Source organism: Nicotiana sylvestris, chromosome 1 (assembly GCF_000393655.2).
Source record: "Nicotiana sylvestris chromosome 1, ASM39365v2, whole genome shotgun sequence".
Lineage (NCBI taxonomy): Eukaryota > Viridiplantae > Streptophyta > Magnoliopsida > Solanales > Solanaceae > Nicotiana > Nicotiana sylvestris.
Window position 1 is genome coordinate 123,710,416 of NC_091057.1, and position 20,571 is coordinate 123,730,986.

The window sequence follows — 20,571 nt, forward strand, 5'->3', positions numbered from 1 at the left end:
ATGACTTGACTCAAAAATATTTTACAGAGGGGATCAAGTTTTGAACACGGCCTTTAAACACTTCGGGGACGAAGATTTTAAGGCTGTGTGGGTCTACTGGATAAAAATGCTAAACAAGACCCAAAGGTGGCTATTTATGCAAAGTCAGCCTTCCGGCGTCCCTTTCGGGAACATTCGGCTATTTATGACAAAACAGCGTCACCCGATTTATTTACGACTCTTTTTTAAAGTTTGAAACGCATTTTTTTATTCATTGATTTTGGCTATTTTAGCCAAAATGGGGGTTGAACCCGACGAGGGTTGCCTACGTATCTCACATCCGGTGAGAATCAAACCGGCGTAGTTCGGGCATACCGTAAATCGAATAAACCTAGAAATCAAAAATATGTATTTTTATTATTATTATTATTATTTTTTTTTTTTTTGAAAAAAGATAAAGACTAAAGAAAATATTTATTATATTTTTTTTTTAGGAAAAATCTGGACTATTAGTCTGAATTCATAAAAGGGGTACTACGAAAGAAACAACACATTTTTTTTGAATTATGAATTTTCCGTTTTTTTTTACTTTTAAAAAAAATACCTTCTTTTTTGATTTTGGACATGAAAGAAAATTTTTTTTTTGTATTTTTTTAATAATTCAAACTAAGAAGACAAATTTTGTTTTTATTCTTTTTTTTAGAAAAATTCCGGCGAGGTTTTGACAATACTTGAACATTGGTTTTATTTTCCAAAATAAGTAATTATCTCCCCTATGCCGCTATTTTCCCTTTTTTTTAGGAACCGGTCGACATGCGGAACCGAAGCAAATAAATGCACAGCACAGGTAGGAATGCAGCATGATGGTCTTTTCTTTTCAGGTTGTCTGTCCTAGACGGACCCAACCCCTGTGTTGAGTCCCCTAAGTCAAATGCAACATGACGCAAATAAGCGTTCCTACTAGGGATCCGGCATGAAGTCAAGTTATTCTAGGTTCGCAACCTGGGTATACGTTCTAGACTGTGTACCCGAGCGGACAACTCGAGCCGAGGAGGGGGCTACGTACCGGGGACCCGCGAGATCGTCCGGCTTTGTAACTTGTCCGACCTCTTTCTTATTTCAGGTATTGACACTAACAGAATAGGGAGTCTCGACCAGCGAGCTTCTCCCCGGAGGTAAGAAGAGAAGGGTTTCGGCACAGTTTATATACAGTTCAGATAATATCAAAGCGGTAAAAGACAACATTTAGCACGTTATGCAAAAACATGTAATAAAGATCAGATAATAAAGCCAAATATAACAATTATTCTAAGCTCGAATTCTTGAACCCTGAACCAGTGGTTCTGGGTTCGGATTCCCTAGCAGAGTCGCCAGAGCTGTCACACCTCCTTTTTGCGCGCCCACCCCGAAGGGTTAAATGCGCGAGGGGAGTTTTTCCAATTTAAGTGACAATATTCGAAATGAGATTATTTATTTAATTCAGAGTCGCCACTTGGGAAAGGTTTGGCTTTTGGTGTCCCAAGTCACCGGTTTATCTTGAATCCCAAATCGAGGAAATTTTCGACTTTTCCAAATGAAGTCTGCGAACCAGAAATTCTAAGTAAGGAATTCTGTTGACCCGAGGGAAGGTGTTAGGCACCCTCGAATCCCGTGGTTCTAGCACGGTCGCTTAAATTGTTATAATGGCTAAATATCTGATTTAAATACATGTTATGACTTATGTGCTTTTATTAAGTTTAAACCGCTTTTATTATTATCATTTATTTTTTATAGAATTGCAACGTCGTGAAAATGCATCTCGAACCACGTCGCAATCAATGCGCCCGTAGTTGTTGACCATTTCGACTCCGTTGAGATTTGGATTCGGGTCACATCAATGTGCACCCGAGTTTTAAGAATGTAATTTAATTAAGCCGTGCCCTAAGGGTCTAGCGCGTTATTATTTTGTAGAAGGCCATGAAATTCACTAAACGGCCTATCCTGAATTCTAAATAATTATTATGGTTATTTATTGAGGGCCCCGCAATTTTGCATTTTTATTTGGCGAGGCTCATCTCTATTTTAGAAAAAGGATATCCTAAAGTGGCTACATTTCTAATACATTTGTCTCTAGGAAGATAAAGGAGAAAAATACTAAACTTACTTGTTTAAGCAACTAACATGCTAAATCCCTACTATATATGATGAATCCAAATTTTTGCTTGATCGCCTAATTGGTTGTTTATGAGGTAAGAACTATCTCATGCCTCGCCTTTAAGGAGTGAATAAGTTTTGTTAATTTGCTAAGGGGATTGCAAGCAAACTAATAACGTACACTAAATTTGCATTAAGAAACGACCTTCCAGTTCGGATTGCAGAACTAGCCCATTTGGTCTTGATAAATGAGATTAGTTGTTTATTAGGAAAACCACTGTTGATTGAACTCAGAAAAGTAGTCGCGTTATTTCGAAACGATGAATCTATATTGAAGCTCGTATCGAAACTATGTAGAAAACAAGTAGTCCAGTAGAAGAGTCAGCATACTTCCGTGGTTCTAGCACAGTCGCTTAACTCTTGTATTTAATTTTATCTAATCTTAATACATGCTAGCTTATGTGCTTTTTATAATTATTTTTTTAAAAAGAATTGCAACGTCGTGAAAATGCGTTTCGAACCGCGCCGCAATCAATGCGCCCGTGGTTGTCAACACACTTCAACTTCGTTGAGATTGGGATTTGGGCCACATCAATGCGCACCCGAATTTTAAGAAAGTGATTTAATTAAATCGTGCCTAAAGATTCTAACGTATTATTTTGGAAAAGGCGGTGGAATGTACTAAACAACCTTTCCAAACTTAGTCATTTAAATAATTCTACTGTTATCTACTTAATTTGTCCCTAAAAATCCTGATTGGTTAAGGCCATACTTTTCAAATCCGAGTTCAAATATGCAGAAAAAAAACAGAGAAAATGGGTCTTGAGCCCATAAGGCCCAAATCAGGTAATTGCACATGCTGTGAGCTCAAACGCCTACAGCTTTGGGCATTGGGCCTAACGCAGGCCAAATTTTAAACCCAATGATAGGCATCTGTAAAGCCCAGGGATCGAGCCCTTGGGGGCACACTTTGGGTTAACTAATTGCTTCAGGCTTTTAATGCACCTAGGCCCAATTCAAATCATCACCTAACCAAGACAGATCTGGGCTGCCTATTAACACGCCTAGGCCCAAATGAAAATTGGCCCAGTACGAAGCTATTGAATATGCAATTCAGATTAAAACCAAAATTGAAACCAATCACGTGTATTGAACTCGAAATCAATTGTAACTTTTCAAATTTAACTTCAACAGACTGCTAAGCTTAAACAAAACTGAAAGCTACAACTACATAAACATGGAATGCAACAGTCTGAACAGTCTAGAAATGGTTTGAATTAACCATCCTTAATACAGTTCAATCCAAACGAATCAAATATATATAATCATTTATCAATCAACTGATTACAGCTATATACATCCAACGAGCACAGGTTGACCAAGGTGATTGCATTTCATCCCAAATTGTGATTACATCGAAGTGATTTTGAAAGTGTACCTGGAAATTGGAATGTAAATAGAGAAGGGGAGGTTAGCAGCAGTAACAGCTCAGCAGCTCAGAAACTAAGGTAATAACCCAGTCACAGTCAGTGAAGGAACATTTCAGTCCACCCAGATTCAACAGTTTAGCAGAAATGAGTTGAAATGCAGAGCAAACTCAAATAATCAACCCAAAACACACTCAGGCATACCAACCATTAAAATCCTAGATAAATGATTCCAAATTTTACTTGTTTGATCTTAGAAACCACTCGAAATTAAACCAGGAAAAGTGTTGTAATTCAGCTAATAGAATTTCAGATCTGGGAACTGAAGAACATGTTTAGTGGAATTCTTTAGGGCTGAAAAATTCTCCTCTTCCTCAAGGCACTTCCCCCTTTTATAGGTGATCCAAGAGGGTTAATCAGATTTTTGGTTTTCTTTTTAGTCCCTCCCCTATTTTCAGTTTAGTCCCTCATTTCTTGACTTGTTTCCCAAGCTAATATCCTAAGCTGGCTGAAATCTACACTAAAATACCTTTCTAGAAGGCCCTAGGATACTCTTCTACCCCTAAACTGCCTATACTACCCTTACCCCTATTTTGAAATTACTATTCCCAAAGAAACTGCCATTTTCCATGCCTAAACTACCCCTGAAAGCTTCTCCAAATCACTGATTCTACCTATATTCTCAACAGCTATAACCAATCCCCTAAATTAATTCAAAACTAACTAGGACTGCTTAATTAGAAGTCAGAAATTAACCAATTGAACTAACCAATCCAATTGTTCAATCACCCAAACCCAAACAACTTAAAAAAAAAAAAAACAGGATCAATCAATATTAATGGAAAAAAAAATGGTACTGAATCCAAACTAATTAATTATGCCGATTCTACAATTGAAATTGTGATTAACTAATAAACGACGCATGCCTCAATCTAAATTACAAATGCGAAGATACTTTACTAATCAAGGAGCAAGGAACAAAGAAGATTTAAACTATACTAATACACACAAAACAAAATTGTAAAATTAACAGAACACCTTAATGAAATCAAAACTTATAACTAAAACTGTAACTATGCAAGTAAAAAGGAAACAAGAAAGCTCACTGAAGCACGAGAAATTTCGGTCGATTGCTATCATCCGAATCTTTCCAGATTTTTGACTCGTAACATCCCTAACCATGTGTTTTCACAATAAACACATGGTTAAGGATAGTACAGTCCAAAATCACAAGATTTTGTGTTAGGGTTTTGACCGAAAATTTTTAGATTTGAAGTCCGAGCTACTTTAACAGGATTCGAAAGAAAACAGTCATGGATTTGGGTTGATGGAAGTCTCGGGATTGTGTGGTATGATTTTGGACGGGTTTGGACAAACTTGCGAACTGGCCGGAAAATTAAAATCGATATTCGACGAGTTCTGGCCGGATTCGAGGAAAAGCAAATACAGGACTGGAAAGAGGTGGAAGAGGGGAGTTGATGGTGTTAATTAGGTGACCGTTGGTGTAGTTGACGTTCACCGCCGGCGAGGGATTTGGGGCGGCGTGGATTAGGGTTTGGAGGGTGAAGGAGACGATACAAATGGGGTAGGAGGGGGCATTTCGGACACTTATATACATCCTAGTTAGATCCGGACCGTTGGATTGATGAGATCCAACGGTCGTGATTGAGGGCTGGGGAAACGATGTCGTTTCATCGACTGGGAGGAGGACCGGGTAAGGGATTGGGCCTGGGTCGTGGGAAAGGAGGGGTGATTTGGGCTGGTCCGAATTGGGCACTAGCTGGGTATAGGATTTGGGTTAAATTGAGATGAGCCCAATTTTGTTCTTTCTTGTTTTCTTCTTTTCTTTTATTTCTTTTATCTATTCTTGTATTTTATCTTCCACTTTGTAATTTTGTATTTATTTTTTCTGATTTTATAAAATTGTAACAATTAAAGTAAAGTCCTAATATATTTCAAAACCAGACTAATTAAATTCTAAAACTATTTAAAACCTATTTTACGCCAAATTTACGATTAAAACAATTAAAATGCGGAAGTGAGCTATTTTGTATTCTAAATGCAAATGCATTTTTTTGTATTTTATATGAATTAACATGCACAAATAAAAGGCAACCATTATCAGAAAATGATATCAAAATGCACAAAAAATTGTAAAAATAAATAAATAAATTATTTTGTTGGAATTTTTGGGAATTATTCATATATAAGGCAAAAATCACGTGCTCACACCACATATCAGTCCAAAATTTAATTTTAACACCACTTCCAACTATTAGGATGATAGACTGCTGAAATTCATTCCATAATCCGCATATTTGGTTCCAAATTGCTAATCCGTTAGGTATTAACACAGGATAGGGGCACCAATTTCATCTTTGCCATATTTGACGTTAACCACCTCCTTCCATAACTCCCAACCATTACCCTTTAACATTCATAAGCACTTGAAGAACTTGTTATGCATCTTTAGATTTTTAACCCCCAGTCCCCCTCCTTTTTCCTCCACCAGTACTGTTTGCCATTTCACCATAAGAAAATTTTCTCCTATCACCACTTCCTTCCCAAAAAAGCTTGCTCCTTAAAGAATTTATCCTCGTTTCAACTTTATTGGGAATCGGAACAAGCGAATCAGATAAGTCGGCATCCCATCCAAAACACTACTCACCGGTGGAAGTCTACCACCAAAAGATTGAAACTGTTTCTTCCAACCTGCCAGCTTCCTATCACATTTATCAATCACCTTGCCACACACCTCTGATTATTATATTTGTCCCTAAACGAAGCCCCAGATAAACCATAATACTTGCCAAATCCATGATGCAGTCATTGGCATTGATAGAATTAATACAGACAAACCATTCAAGAATTGCTATAAGAATATAAGAAACAGAATTGAAAAGGAAACTGTAATTGCTAAACAAGCTACAGAGTTTTTAAAATGACCTGAACACTAAAAAGTAACAGGCAAAGCCATTCACTACACGATCACTACATAACAAGCTACAGAGTTTTTAAAATGAACTGAACACTAAAAAGCAACAGGCAAAGCTATTCACTACACAATCACTACAAAGTACTACCAGATTTACTAGTCACTTGGCTAACTAGACATAGAGATAGTCACTAAACACAATCAGAACAATACTAGTCGATTGGCTAACTACAGAGTCACAAAACACAATCACTATACTTGACAGAGTCGTCTTCATTCACTCACTTGGCGCAAAAATCATTTGGGAGGCACCACAAAATCACACAGCAGACCCCAAGTGAATAAAATTCCAGATAAACTATAAGGAACTGGATGCACCTAGCAGATAATGCACAAATGGACTTTCCTTTCAGCCTCTCGTCCATTATATGAAGATGCTTCTCCAATATCTCCAATGTATCAGCATCCAATCTCTGCTTCAGCCCCCTCACCTTAACCATCTCAGCTTTAATTTCATCCCGGAGAGATGATCGGGTTTCAACTTGATCCATCACCTCACCTTCTTTGAGAAATTTCACTTTCATCAATGCGAGATAGCAGCAAAAAGCTGACAAGCTCATTAGGACTAAACCAGTCAAGTAAAACAAGGGACATTCTAATTCTAGAGTTTTGTTTGAAAACGCAAGCACCAGAACAACAATCATTGCGAAGGACAACCCAAGCGATTTTAAAGAGAAATACAAGGAATTGTCAAGTTCACGTTGTACCCGACGTTCGTCTTTGCGTAGAGAGTCCAGTTTTTCCTTCAAATTCCTCGATTCAGCTTGTACTTCTTCCACAATCTTCTTCATAACCTCAGCCATAGTAAGTAATTTTTCGGGAGAGAGTTTTAGGGTGGGTGAAGAGAGAAGGGAACCGCCCAAGAGAATTGGAACACTATGGAATAACAGGAGCAAGCAATTCGTCGTTACATATATAGCTGGCTAAGACCACGTCATATAAAATAACAAAGATTAGGAGCTTATAATGTTTATTTCTCGTTTGATATTTGAGTAATTTAACGATTTTCTTTAAATTATTTTATTTTCAGGTTAATATTATTATCATCAGTTTTTTTTTTTGAGGTTTGGGGGATAAGCCTTTAATTAAAGAAAGTAATCACATCATGAAATTAAGAAAAGAAATGCGCATTCAAGACTTTAACATCTCAATATAACTGCTATTTTTTTGTTTTGTTTCTCAGGGATTGATTTTACTAAATTTTTTACAGAATTAACTCGTCTGTCTAAAAAGAAAATTTGCAGAAATATCAGAAGTACAAGGTTTCAAATATTGATCAGAGAATGATTCGTCAAACAAATTGCTTGAATTGATCTTATCTGTTTAACAAATGAAAACAAAAAAAAATGCTCGGAAAATATGAACTACTTTATCAAACAAGAATGCAAAAAGGCCTCCGGGCCACCTAAAACTGCATCGAATTTTAAATCCGGTATATATAAACTTCTGATTTTCCCATTTTAGCACGTCAACTCGATAAAGTTACTTATAATAAACTCCTCCCTCATAGTGTGTCAATTTATTATTTGACATTTGTAATTTGTGGGTCCCATTTTTTTTAAAACCAACTTATCAAAATTTTAATTCTTTTTGCTTTTTCCTTTGTTCTTCATCATTGTTCCGCCAAAATCTTCCCTTGCCCAACCACCATTTTCAATGATAAAAGTTCAAATATGATCCATTGATATCCTGCGACATATTTTAACCAAACCTCAGTCAAGAAAGTAGTCCAAAAAATCATAAGATCTTTCTAAAAAAAAATATCAAAACCATTCCGATAAAGTTTTCCTCGAAAAAAATGAAATCTCGACGACACTCATCAAAATCAAAATTAACAAACCTCCTTAAGCACCTATTACTTCCCATCCCTGAAAGTTTCAAGCAATTTCTTCGTTCCAATCGGCCAAAGAAGATCACCAGAAATACTGTTACCACCACACATTTGTCGTCAACCGGAAAAATGAGATAGACCAATGCCAAAATGATTATTTTGCAAAGAAATAGAGGCTGGCCAAGGGATCATTTAAAGCTGCAATGAAGAGAAAGGAGATGGAGATGGGGGAACAGGAAGAAACTGTAGGGAGAAAGAAAAGGTATTTTTTTTTTTTTTTTTTTGGGCGGGGGGGTGGAGGAGGGGAGGGGTAAGGAAGAAGATAAGAAAGGGATATGGTAGGGATTTAGGATTTTTTATTATTATTATTTGTTGTCTTTTATTTACTTTCTCCTTTACATTTTTAAATAGAGTAATTCGAACGACGCACTTTGTCTGCATGATTGGCACGCACTTTGACCACGTGAGTTGTGCTACTGCCACATAAGCATAGTCAGAAGGCGGAGGTGTTTACTTATAAGATCCGGTGCAATTTAGGTGGCCCGGAGGCCATTTTGCCAACATAGAAACAAAATTTACGCAAGCCTAAACTCCTTTCTGACTATCTTAGTTGCTCAAATTTCAAAACATTCCAAACGTTTCAAATCTCCTAAACTCACAAAATCATAAGAAAACTTTGGCCCTCTGGAGACAAAACTGATATCATACTCAATGGATCCAAAAACTGGTACAAAAGGTGGTATGTCACTGGTAGTATCCGGCATTCTGCTGCCTACAAAAGGTGGTATGTCACTCAGCTGCATAAATTTACACCGACAGAGACGCCCCATTATCAGCCGCAGTTAGATTCAGTATCATATTAGCTGCCTTGGAGCCCTGACAAGGTAGAAAGATTTAAGCATCAGCAAACTTCTAGAGTATGAAACTCATTTTGAAGCAAATGCATAACTTGAAACATAACTATAGCATTCCTAGACAAGCCCCAAATACCAACTGAATAAAGATGTCAAGGTTGCATCCAGACAGCCAAAGAAATCGTATGTAAGTAGTTCTTAATTCTTGAAGAGTAGGAGAAGAGGTGAAGTGGAAGGTATTAAGTACCATGACTCAGGTGTCTGGTAGAGGGATGTTGAATTGCCAAAGCACGACTGAAGCATGTCCGTGTAAATGACACCAGCATTAAGTGCAACAGCTGCCATTCCAGGAGGCAACTCCTTCGCAGCTGACCTTGAAGTACAATATGGTGTCACCTGTTTACCGAGAGGTTAAAAAGGTTATGCCTAAATTTGTGTCAAGTAAACAAATGGCATTCTTGAAAGGGAGGCAAATCATGGATGCATCTTTAATCGCTAATGAATGTCTCGACACTAGGCTAAGAGAGAAGATACCAGGTATAATGTGCAAACTTGATATTGAGAATGCATACGATCATGTGAACTGGAATTTCTTGCTGAAGGTCCTCAAAGATTTAGGCTTTGACCGGAAGTGGTTGAATTGGATTTGGCATTGTATCAGTACAGTAAGGTTCTCTGTACTTATAAATGGTTCACCACAGGGTTTCTTCGCTTCCCAACGAGGCCTTAGACAAAGAGATCCTATTTCTCCTTTCTTATTCTTGTTGGTAATGGAAGGACTTAGTAATATGATCAATTTTGCAGTTCTGAAAGCTGAATCAGTGGTTTCAGGGTGAAATGCAGACAGGACCAGGGCCTCTCTATTTCGCATCTTCTCTATGCTGATGACTCCCTTATTTTTTGTGAACCAGAGGTGAATCAATTGAGATATTTGAGACTGATTCTATGTGTGTTTGAAGGAGTTTCAGGACTTCATGTGAAGTGCAGAATAATTCCAGTGAACACAGTTCAAGATTTGCATAGTGTTGTTGCAGTTTTAGGGTGCCAAACAGAGTTTCTTCCTACAAGTTACCTAGGATTGCCTCTGCGGGCAAAAGCAAAATCTGAATTTATCTGGCAAGGAGTGGTGGATAGATGTGAAAAAAGATTGGCTAACTGGAAGAAACAATACCTTTCTTTTGGGGGAAGATTAATATTAATTAACAGTGTATTGGATTCAATTCCCACATATACTATGTCCTTATTTCTCATGTCATCCAAAGTGGAGAAGAAAATAGACAAGCTAAGGAGGGAATTTTTATGGCAGGGAAATAAAGAAAACAAACGGATTAATCTTGTCAAATGGAGCACTGTCACTGCAACTAAGGAACAAGGAGGTTTGGGCATTAAGACCTTAAGGATACAGAACAGAAGCCTTTAATTGAAGTGGCTTTGGAGATTTAGTGCAGAAGCCGACACTCTGTGGAGGAGAGAAATTTGGTCTTTTGAATGTATGGTACACCAACAGAGATCCCTCTTCACAAGGAATTAGTATCTGGAGGAACATAGACTCCTTGTGGCCAGTTTTCTCACAGCATATTGATTTCAAGACAGGTAATGGAAGGAAGATTTCCTTTTGGCAAGATAAATGGTTGGGTCATCTACCTCTCAGAGAACTTTTCCCTGTAATATACAGATTGGTACTCGACAAAGAATTCACTGTAGCACAATGCTGGGAAGATAATAGCTGGAATATAAAACTCAGAAGAGACATTAATGACTGGGAGCTAAATGAGGTACCTGAATTCTTCAGTATACTACCTATATCGGTAAGCCTAACCAGTAATGAAGACCGTTTGATATGGAGAGGACACAGAAATACAGAAATAGAAAGGGGGTGAGAAGACAGACTCAGAGAAGGGGAAAAGAACTTCACAATACAATCGTCTGCTTTGTTTTACTAACCTATTGCTATTTAAACATTCTCTAACCCGGGTCTAACACATAACTTGCTAAATTTCCTAATTCATCCTCCAAGATGTTATTTCCATTCATAACACCATCACACCTTGCCACACCCCCCTAATTACTATATTTGGCCCCTAAAGGAAGCCCCATATAAACCGAGGGATAAACATCAGTTTTCCAACCCATAATACTTGCCAAATCCATGACGCAGTCACTGGCATTTTAGAATTGCTATAAAATATATGAAAAAACAGAATTGAAAAGAAAACTTTTAAGCACGAAACAAGCTATAGAAAGGTTTTGAATAAACTGAACTGTAAAAGGTAACAGATAAAGCTAGTCATTACAAAATCACTACAAAGTGCTAACGGATACCAGATAGTTGGCTAACTACACACAAAGCACTAAATACTAGTCAATTGGCTAACTACACAGTCACTAAACACAATAACTACTTACAGCTACTAGTCAGATCAACTACACACTGAAGTTACGAAGCTAGTTACTTGGCAGGGTTGTTCATTAGCTCATTTGGAGCAAAAAACTGCGTGGGTGACACCTGATAAAAAGGCGGCAACCACAAGAGATTTAAATGCGAAAAAAACTATGAAGAACTGATAGTAAATAGGAACAGATGCAGAAATTGGCATTTGCGCCACCCTCTTCTCCATCATATCGAGATTCTCTCTGACCTTCTCCACTTTCTTCCTTGTATCAGCATTCATTTCCTGCTCCAGCCCGCTTAACTTAAGTATCTCAGCATTAATTTCATCCCCGAAAGCTGATAGCTTTTCAGCTAGACATTTCACCTCAATTTCTTTCACAAATTTTATTTTCCTAAAGGCCAAATAGCAGCAAACAAAAGTCCCGCTTACTTGGACCAAACCACTCACCACAGTAAAGTAAAATACGGGACATTGTAAAGTTTTGTTTGAAGTTAGGGCAAACACAGAAAAAATAATTCATCGCAAAGAAAAGAGCTACGGCTTTTAGAGAGAATTTCAAGGGATTGAGAAGTTCACGTTGTACCAGACTTTCGTCTTTGTTTAGAGATGACACTTTGGTCATCAAATTTTTTGATTCAGCTGTTACTTCTTCCACCACCTTTACAACTTCAGCCATAGTGTTGGAGAAAGGAAGAGAGGGAGGGAAAGGGGCCGGCGGGGTGCACAATCCAGAAATTGAATGAAGAAAACCGTTGTTATATATAAGGAGGTCAAAGCCACATAAACGTAAAAGTAGAAACCGGATAAAAATAACTAAGCTCAAACATAATACTTGATTCGCAGCTTAAAATATTTATTTGACTTATTTATTGCTATATTACTAATAATAATTTAATAATTGAAAGTTTAGTTTCTCATATCAAAGTTTAATAGTTGAGTAATTTAACGAATTTGAATTTTTGAATGATGTGAACATAAACAGTAAACATCGATTTCTGACCGTCCATTTTTCTTTAAATTGTTTTATTTTTATGTTGTTATTATTGTCGGAAATTTCGGGGAAAAAAAAGAATAAACCTTTAATTTTGGAGAGTAATGATTAAGGAGAACGAAGGTTGCTTCTTCTTTTATACACGACTACACCGAAAAAATTAGGGAGAAATTCAAAAATAGTCAGATTTACAACTGGTCGTTCAAAAGCAGCCCAGTTTCAAAAGTAATCGAAATTTAATCACTTTTTTGTGTAATGATAAATCTAAGCGAAAACATTGTTCAAAACCCAGAAAATACACCAGTATATTATACTGGAGTTCCAGCATATGTATGTTTGAACTACAGCATATTATACTGGAGTTCCAGAATAAGTATGCTGGAACTCCAGCATAATATACTGGAGTTCCAGCAAGTATAATTGTCCAGTATAATATACTGGAGTTTGGAGCACCGGTGCTCCAGTCTCTAGTATATTATACTGGAGTCAGCAAAGTATATCGGTCCAGCATAATATGCTGGAGTTCATACACAGGTACACCGAACTCCAGTATATTATGCTGGACCGGTCTCTGTTGCAGCAAAATAGTGACTATTTTTCATTGACTTCGTAAACGCTAGCTATTTTTGAATGACCAGTCCGAAAACTGGCTATACTATGCTATTACGCATTCAAGACTTAAACATCTCAATATAGCTTTTCTTTTTTCGGTTCTCAAGGATTGATTTTACTAATTTTTGTTTAGAATTAACTCGTATTTTTAAAAAATTTGCCTTTGTACTTAATTAGAAGATGATTAGCAATGAAAACAAGAAAAATGCTCGGAAAATAGGACCTACTTTATCAACCAAATAGACAAATTTACATAGCCTAAACTCCCTTCTGACTCTGTCTTAGTTGTTCAACGCATTCCAATTGTTTCAAATCTCCTAAACTCACAAAAACATAAGACAACTCTTGGGGGGTTGGGGGGGGGGGGGATGTTATCATAATCGCTGGAGTTAAAAACTGGTAATATCCGTCATTCTGCTGTCTACAAAAGGTAGTATGTCACTCGGCTGCATAAATTCAGACCGAAAGAGATGCCCCATTATCAGCTGCAGTTAGATTCAGTATCATATTAGCTGCATTTGGAGCCCTGACAAGGTAGAAAGTTTTAAACATCAGCAAACTTCTAGAGTATGAAACTCATCTTGAAGCAAATGCGTAAGTTGAAACATAACTGTAGCATTCCTAGACAAGCCCCAAATACCAATTGAATAAAGATGTCAAAGTTGCATCTAGACAGCCAAAGAAATTGTAAGTAGTTCTTAGTTCTTGACGAGTTTGAGGAGAGGAGGGTGAAGTGGAAGGTATAAAGTACCATGACTCAGGTGTCTGGTAGAGGGATGCTGAACTGCCAAAGCACGACTGAAGCATGTCTGTGTAAATGACACCAGGATTAAGTGCAACAGCTGCCATTCCAGGGGGCAACTCCTTCGCAACTGACCTTGTCAGACCCTCTATTGCCCATTTTGAAGTACAATATGGTGCCACCTGTGAAGATCCAATCAGGTCACAACAATATTGGCCAAACTCGAACCCCCAGCAATTATTTAAGCTAGTTGGAAATCTAAATAAATTGGTTTTTTCATCACCCATTTGAATAATTAATCTGGTGATGATTCGCATGCATAAAGTTCCGTCCTCATTAACTTCCAAATTTTGAAGTGCCAGTTTAAAGGCTCACATTTGAGACCCCCCCCCCCCCCACACACACACACACACACACACAAAAAAAAAAAGGCAACTTAGGTTCTTCAATGCTTAAATGATCAATGTATGAGTTGCATGGTCACTACATGTCATATAGGGCAAATGTTCTCAACTGTCACCAAATTAACCTAGCAAAATGAAGCTCATCAAGCATATTGGCTCTTTGCATATTTTGAAACCCCTCAGTTATCAAGGAAAAGATCCAAGAATTTATGACGTGGAACTCTAGGGACATAAAACATGAGATCCGATGCACAGCTGGCATACAAGAACCAACATTTTTGCAAATCATCAGCAATATGATTAACAGACTAGAGTAAAACTATGAGAACTTATGGATAAAGTTCTGGTAATTTCAGTAGAAACTGAGTTTTACCTGTGCAGCGGCAGATCTTCCCCATGAAGAAGACATATTTATGATCACTCCTTGCTTCTTCTCAAGCATTAGGGGAATAAAGTGACGCAGAACATTTGCAGTTCCTTTTATGTTGGTATCAATGACAGAATCAAACTCTTCAGCTGGCACTTCCCATAGTTTGTTGTTCCTATTAATAGTTCCTGCACTGTTCACTGAGCGAGGTTCATATTTTAGGTCTTTTTGAATATGAGATAACAAAGACCACTACAAACTATAGGGTGTCAATTTAAAACCATAAAAGTGTAACCTGCCAATTCAGCAAACTTCAACAGGTTGGGTAAGTGCCATAACCATTCAAGGATTAAATTAAGTTAACCCCAAATTAACCCATTGAAAAGACTGGGTCAACTTGGGCTACTTACCAGCCCATACAAACATGGAGCTGCGCACACTGTCACCCAAAAGAAAAAGACAAACAAATGGTTTTGATGAATGATATAATTTTACTTTATTGCTCAATGAAGCATTTTTAAGCAACTCAACATTACAATATAAACTAGAAAAACATAAACAAATGGGAAAGTAGTGTTGAGTTGGGCGGTTTGGATCAAGAGCCGCTGGTCAACCCATCTTGATCTTACTCATTTCGACCGGAACAGACTTCGAACAAATAGGATCATTGACCCACTCAATGATTCAATCATTTTTTTCTACCTAAATCGACCCATTATACATAATTGACACTCCTAGTTAAGAGTAAATATCCAACTGAATTTCCTACCTTTATTTTAATGCTACAAACTTACAGCCATCTTGACCAAAAAAAATTACAGTCAATCAATCAATCAACTACATCTCTATCAGAATCTTGCAAGTGACCCCAGTTATTTATAAATTCTCAATTTATTATAAAACACGAAATTAGCTCACCAATCCCAGCAACTCGACTCGAGACCTTATAATGATAACACAAATTTCTAAAGCAAGTGTCAACAGACATATCAACCAGCAGTACATGCATATAGAGCGGGAGGCTGCGATTTAACTTTAAGTGCAGGAGTGTACAATACCATACTAAATAATGAACCGAATGCTTAATGATGGCAAAAGAATGATGACACAATATGGCATAATACATACTGATGAACAGCACAAAGCCTAGGCTACACTGTGCAGTCTTGAAACAGCTCAGGAAATATGAATAGAGAATATAAGCCACTTGTAAAATGAGAAGCACTTGTTTTACCCTCTTCTCTAAGTAGAAACCAGAACCAATATGCTCCATCTATGCCAAGAAAAATTGATTATCTTCAGAATAATTTGGCTATTCTCAAAGTAAAGATGTCATCAGTTAGTGATGTATAATCAAGTCCAGTACCTAAATTAGTATGTATGTGAGGATTAATTTCAGATCCTCAAGGACAAATATGCTTTCATCTATCACTGTGAGATGTGACAGGAAACTCAGAAATAACAGCCTTAAATAGGATTAATGAGAGAAACTTTCTCCAATTTCTAGTCGGACCATCGCAGAATGCTTTCTCCTTCAAGATATTCTTCGTTTAAATTTTAAAAAAAAAAAAATCCCAAGATTCAGGAAAAACTCATCTGAATTATTAAATAATTATTTAAGTCAATTGAATGTTGTTGTTAGAGAGGCAGGAGTAAGATTGCACTTTAATATTGGTAATGGGAGCAAAGTTATTAAGATCACTATATCCTTTATAAAAAGAACAAAATGTACAGCAGCAGCAAGGTTGTATACAACCAAGTACCAATAATATCAGGAACGCCCTTTTTCTCCATAACAGCACGTGCTAACTCTTCAACACTGCTATTTAAACTCTGAAATGCCAAGGAAGAAACACAAACTATGTCAATGGATGCATGTAGGCTGACTAGCAATTTTGTGAAGAAAACAAATTAAACTATATAAATATACAAACACAGATATATTCATTCTTGCAGTCAGCCAATATGTTTATTCATCACAGCAACATTCAACTATGACAAACACCTGAGATTTAGATGCAAGCAATATGGAAAGCAAGTACTCAGAAATATAGACAAGGTACAAAGTACTGATTGAGGAGGTGCAGAAAATCTTGTACTGAACTTCAAACATGTATTCTATCTCTCCTTAACCAACAAGGCTTTTAATATTAGTCGTAGTGTCTTACAAGCCATTCTTTTCTTTTTTGATATGTTGGGACACTTTTATCCCTCATTTTTTAGCAAAACTAGCAGATGGAAACACTAGATAAAAAATTAAAAAAGAAATTTACATCAAAAAGAGAACATATAAAAGGGTCTCTAGAGTTGAGCACCCCCATAAAAGTCCTTCCTCGATAATGGACATAAAAAATTAAAGGAATTTCCATATCTTCAGTATACATCGGGTCATTTATATTCTTGTTCTCTTAGAAACTTGTTCCTACCTGTCCCACATCATTTTTGCCCAATTCTGGAGTCAATCAATCTGTGCCTTCAATTGAGCTTCGAGACTCAGTTTCTACTTTCTATCGAACTATATTTTCCATGAACTTTTCGTCAAATCGAATAAGTAACCGCAACACTCTATTCCACCTGAGAGACATAGGCTTTTACATTTTCCATGTCTCCTATTCAACTCATTCTACCAGTCTTCACTCAATTCATCCTCATTATTTATAAACTAACCACACTCAGAACAGCCAAAACCCCACTTTGACTCAAGTATTTGGTATTTTTAGCTTTTCCTCCCCTTAGTCTCCAGCCGTTATTTTCAGCCTATTCACTTGCGCATCCTTTGGAACTTGAATTTATCCAACTATATTCCCCGTGATGTCTTGTTCAGATGAAGAAGTTAAAATAATGCTTTGAAGCTATTATTGTATATCCAGTTCAGAGGAAAAAAAAAACTTCTTGAGTCTTCTCAATGACTCGATCTTCTTCTATTCATGCCTCCTTGTTGCTTAAACTAAAACTACATGCAGGATAGTATACACCCTAATCCAGATGAATAGACAAATTCTAATTTCTGCAACTATTGCGGAGTTTTCTAATACATTAATGGAGCCATATTCCAGAAAAACTACAACAATCACCCATACCACAGTAGCTACAACGAAACAAGCAGCAAAACTAACAACATTACAAATTCATGTTTCAGTTTCACAAAACCGCAGAGCAAAAATAATAGTAGGTAAAATGTGGAATGATGTGGAGGAAGAAAAAAATATTTCTCTGTCACCAGCTTATGTGATAATATTTCCTTATTAATCTGTTCCAAAAAGACATATTTCTATAACTGGAACCAATTACTTTGAACTTCTCATTTAACCTTAATGAGAAGCTATTATATAGCCACACAAATGTTTTGGCATGTTTTAAGGCGACAAATGTCAATCCATAGACAATTACCATCTTGAGTAAGCTTTCTAATTGAATTGTTTAACCAATTTTCCTAAGTAAACTACTGACAAAAAAAATTAAGGTATACAAATGCAACTCCGTGGGAAGATTCTGGACGCAAATACATTTATGCAAAAAGGGCGGGGCAAAGAGAAAAATGTGAAATTAAGGATTACCACGTCGACGTTCATGAGGAGGTGTTTATTCTCAGAAGGAGGATTGGTAACAGAAGCGAGCTCGGGTTGGAGGGCATTGAGCTTGTCCTGAGAACGAGCGCAGCCGATGACACAGTGGCCTCTCTTCGCCATTTCTAGGGCTAGGGCTTTGCCTAATCCTCGGCTCACGCCTGTAATTAACACCGTCCGAATCTCTCCTCCGGCTAATCGCATACTGGAAATTCCTGCCGTCGTCGGCATTGGCGGTAGTGTCATGTCTTCTGATAGGAAAGCGGCAGAATTGAAGTTACTTCCCTTTCCCTGCTTATATCCAGTTGCAAAAATAATACTTGGATAGAATTATTTTAAAATAAATTATCTCAAATTAAAAATTATATCGGGTCTATCACAGAGAAAAATAATAATCCTCGAATAAAGCATAGACAATTTCAGAATCAATACAATATATCTAATCGTCAAAAGATAATATTATAATAGCTAATATCAACATAATTAATCTCAATTCCAACATAATTTATCTTCGAACTAAACGACCCCAAATCGGATTCCAGCTCTCTTCTTTTTTGTTTTAACTTTCAACCTCTAGAATGCCAGCACTTTACTCTTTGGGGGTCATTTGATTACAAAAATTAAAGGCATACAACTATTTTGGGTTCGATTAAATTTTTTATTTCAATATAGCCATATTACAATTGTAGTATAATATTTTATATGAAATAATAATTATGTATTATTAATCTTGAGATAAATATCAAAATAACATATTTACCAATTACCCTTTTCAAATTTCTTTCCCCGAAATCTTTTAATAAAATTAAGGTTAATATTAAAACTTAAAATTCTATCCAAGTTTATATAATATTAAACCAAATGTACATTATTTATATTTATAGCTCATGTATTCTTCTATTCCAACAAATTAAATATCTATCAATAAAAGTATATTTACTAAATAAATTTGTTATTATTTAATCTCGTTTTATGATCCGGACATTATAATGGAACTGTTACTTAACAAACCGAACCTACTTTATTTCTAGCTTGTTTGGGTAAAGTTTTGAAAGATCAAAAGTACTTTTAAAAAAAAATAGTTATTTTAAAGAATTATTATTATATTGGCCGGGTTTTTAGCGAAGGAATAGGCATCTATTTATCTATATCTATATTCTATATAGAATTCTATATAGAATAAGAGAAGCAAAAGCACTACATTAAGACAAGTGTCTTAACCACAAAAGGCCAAGTGGCATTGTTAATACAAAATAAACTACTTTTGTAACTAAATTTTTTTAAAATTTTAAATTTTGAATTAATTGGTTACACTACTTGAATTAATAAATATAGATATTTTATAATTATCAATAAAAAATGAAAATACAAAAAAAAAATATTCTACTCATTCAAATTGGAGTTTTAAAATTATTTTATAATAAATAAAAAATAACAAAAAATAAAAAACTACCAATTCAAATTAGAAAATAATTTTTTCCTAATATAGTAGTAGTATTGTATGTGTGTGTTTACATATGGGAGTAGTTATTATACTAAATCGGTAATTTATTAATAATTCATATGTCAATTTAACAATATTAAGTAGTGGATAATACAATTAGATAAAAAAACAAATAATTTATAATACAATTAGACTTATAAAAATAATTAGGATTATTATGAGAAAAAGCGTACATATACACATAACTAAAATCATAATAAACAAATAGTCATAAATGAAGAATATTAAATAAATAAATCAAATGATATCTTAAAAATACATATACTGATTAAATTTCTCGTATAGGAAAATTTAGTGAATAAATAGAACTCATAATTTCATAATGAAAAATACAAAAATATAAAGAAACTATTAGGATATTATACATAAGATAATATATTATATATAAAACATATATTATTAATTATTAAAAATATTAGTTTATAAAAATAATAAAAGGCTTATCTCTTTATAATTTTGATGAATTCAAAATTATAATTTAGTAAAAAAAATGATATTATTTAAATTTTCAGTAAATATAAAATGAGAACTAATCAAATATTATAGTAGAAATGAATGTACGAAAAGAGGTGGATTAATTTTATAATAATTAATAAATAAAGTATAAATAAATAACACTCAAGAAAATGATTAATAAATTCACACAATTGAAGAATTTTAAACAATATAACATAAATATAAAATATATATATATTCAGAATAAGAAAATATATGCGTATGTTCTACTAGAAGAGAAGTGGTATCAAAATATTAAGATAACTGACAAATTAATA

At 35.6% G+C, this 20,571-nt stretch overlaps 2 protein-coding genes across 4 annotated transcripts; both read right to left on the bottom strand.

Annotated features, from left to right (window-relative positions):
* Positions 1-8,939: 8,939 nt before the first annotated feature.
* On the bottom strand, positions 8,940-12,403 carry LOC104221969 (NADPH-dependent pterin aldehyde reductase). Of its 3 annotated transcripts, none has more exons than XR_011402929.1 (3): positions 11,859-12,402; positions 9,467-9,615; positions 8,940-9,241 (listed from the first exon to the last, which is right to left on the bottom strand). XR_011402929.1 is itself a non-coding variant. In XM_009773128.2 (3 exons), the coding sequence occupies exons 1-3, from the start codon at positions 12,286-12,288 to the stop codon at positions 9,220-9,222; spliced, it is 264 nt and encodes an 87-aa protein (XP_009771430.1). In that variant the 5' UTR covers positions 12,289-12,403; the 3' UTR covers positions 8,940-9,219. The 3 variants fall into 3 exon arrangements, 1 of the variants encoding a protein (XP_009771430.1); XR_709855.2 differs by having other exon boundaries at positions 9,754-12,402; XM_009773128.2 differs by having other exon boundaries at positions 12,196-12,403.
* A 1,018-nt stretch (positions 12,404-13,421) lies between these two features.
* LOC104221970 (NADPH-dependent pterin aldehyde reductase-like) lies at positions 13,422-18,874 on the bottom strand. Its single transcript, XM_009773129.2, has 5 exons — positions 18,286-18,874; positions 16,492-16,561; positions 14,735-14,928; positions 13,967-14,139; positions 13,422-13,741 (listed from the first exon to the last, which is right to left on the bottom strand). The coding sequence occupies exons 1-5, from the start codon at positions 18,538-18,540 to the stop codon at positions 13,672-13,674; spliced, it is 762 nt and encodes a 253-aa protein (XP_009771431.1). The 5' UTR covers positions 18,541-18,874; the 3' UTR covers positions 13,422-13,671.
* Positions 18,875-20,571: the final 1,697 nt, after the last annotated feature.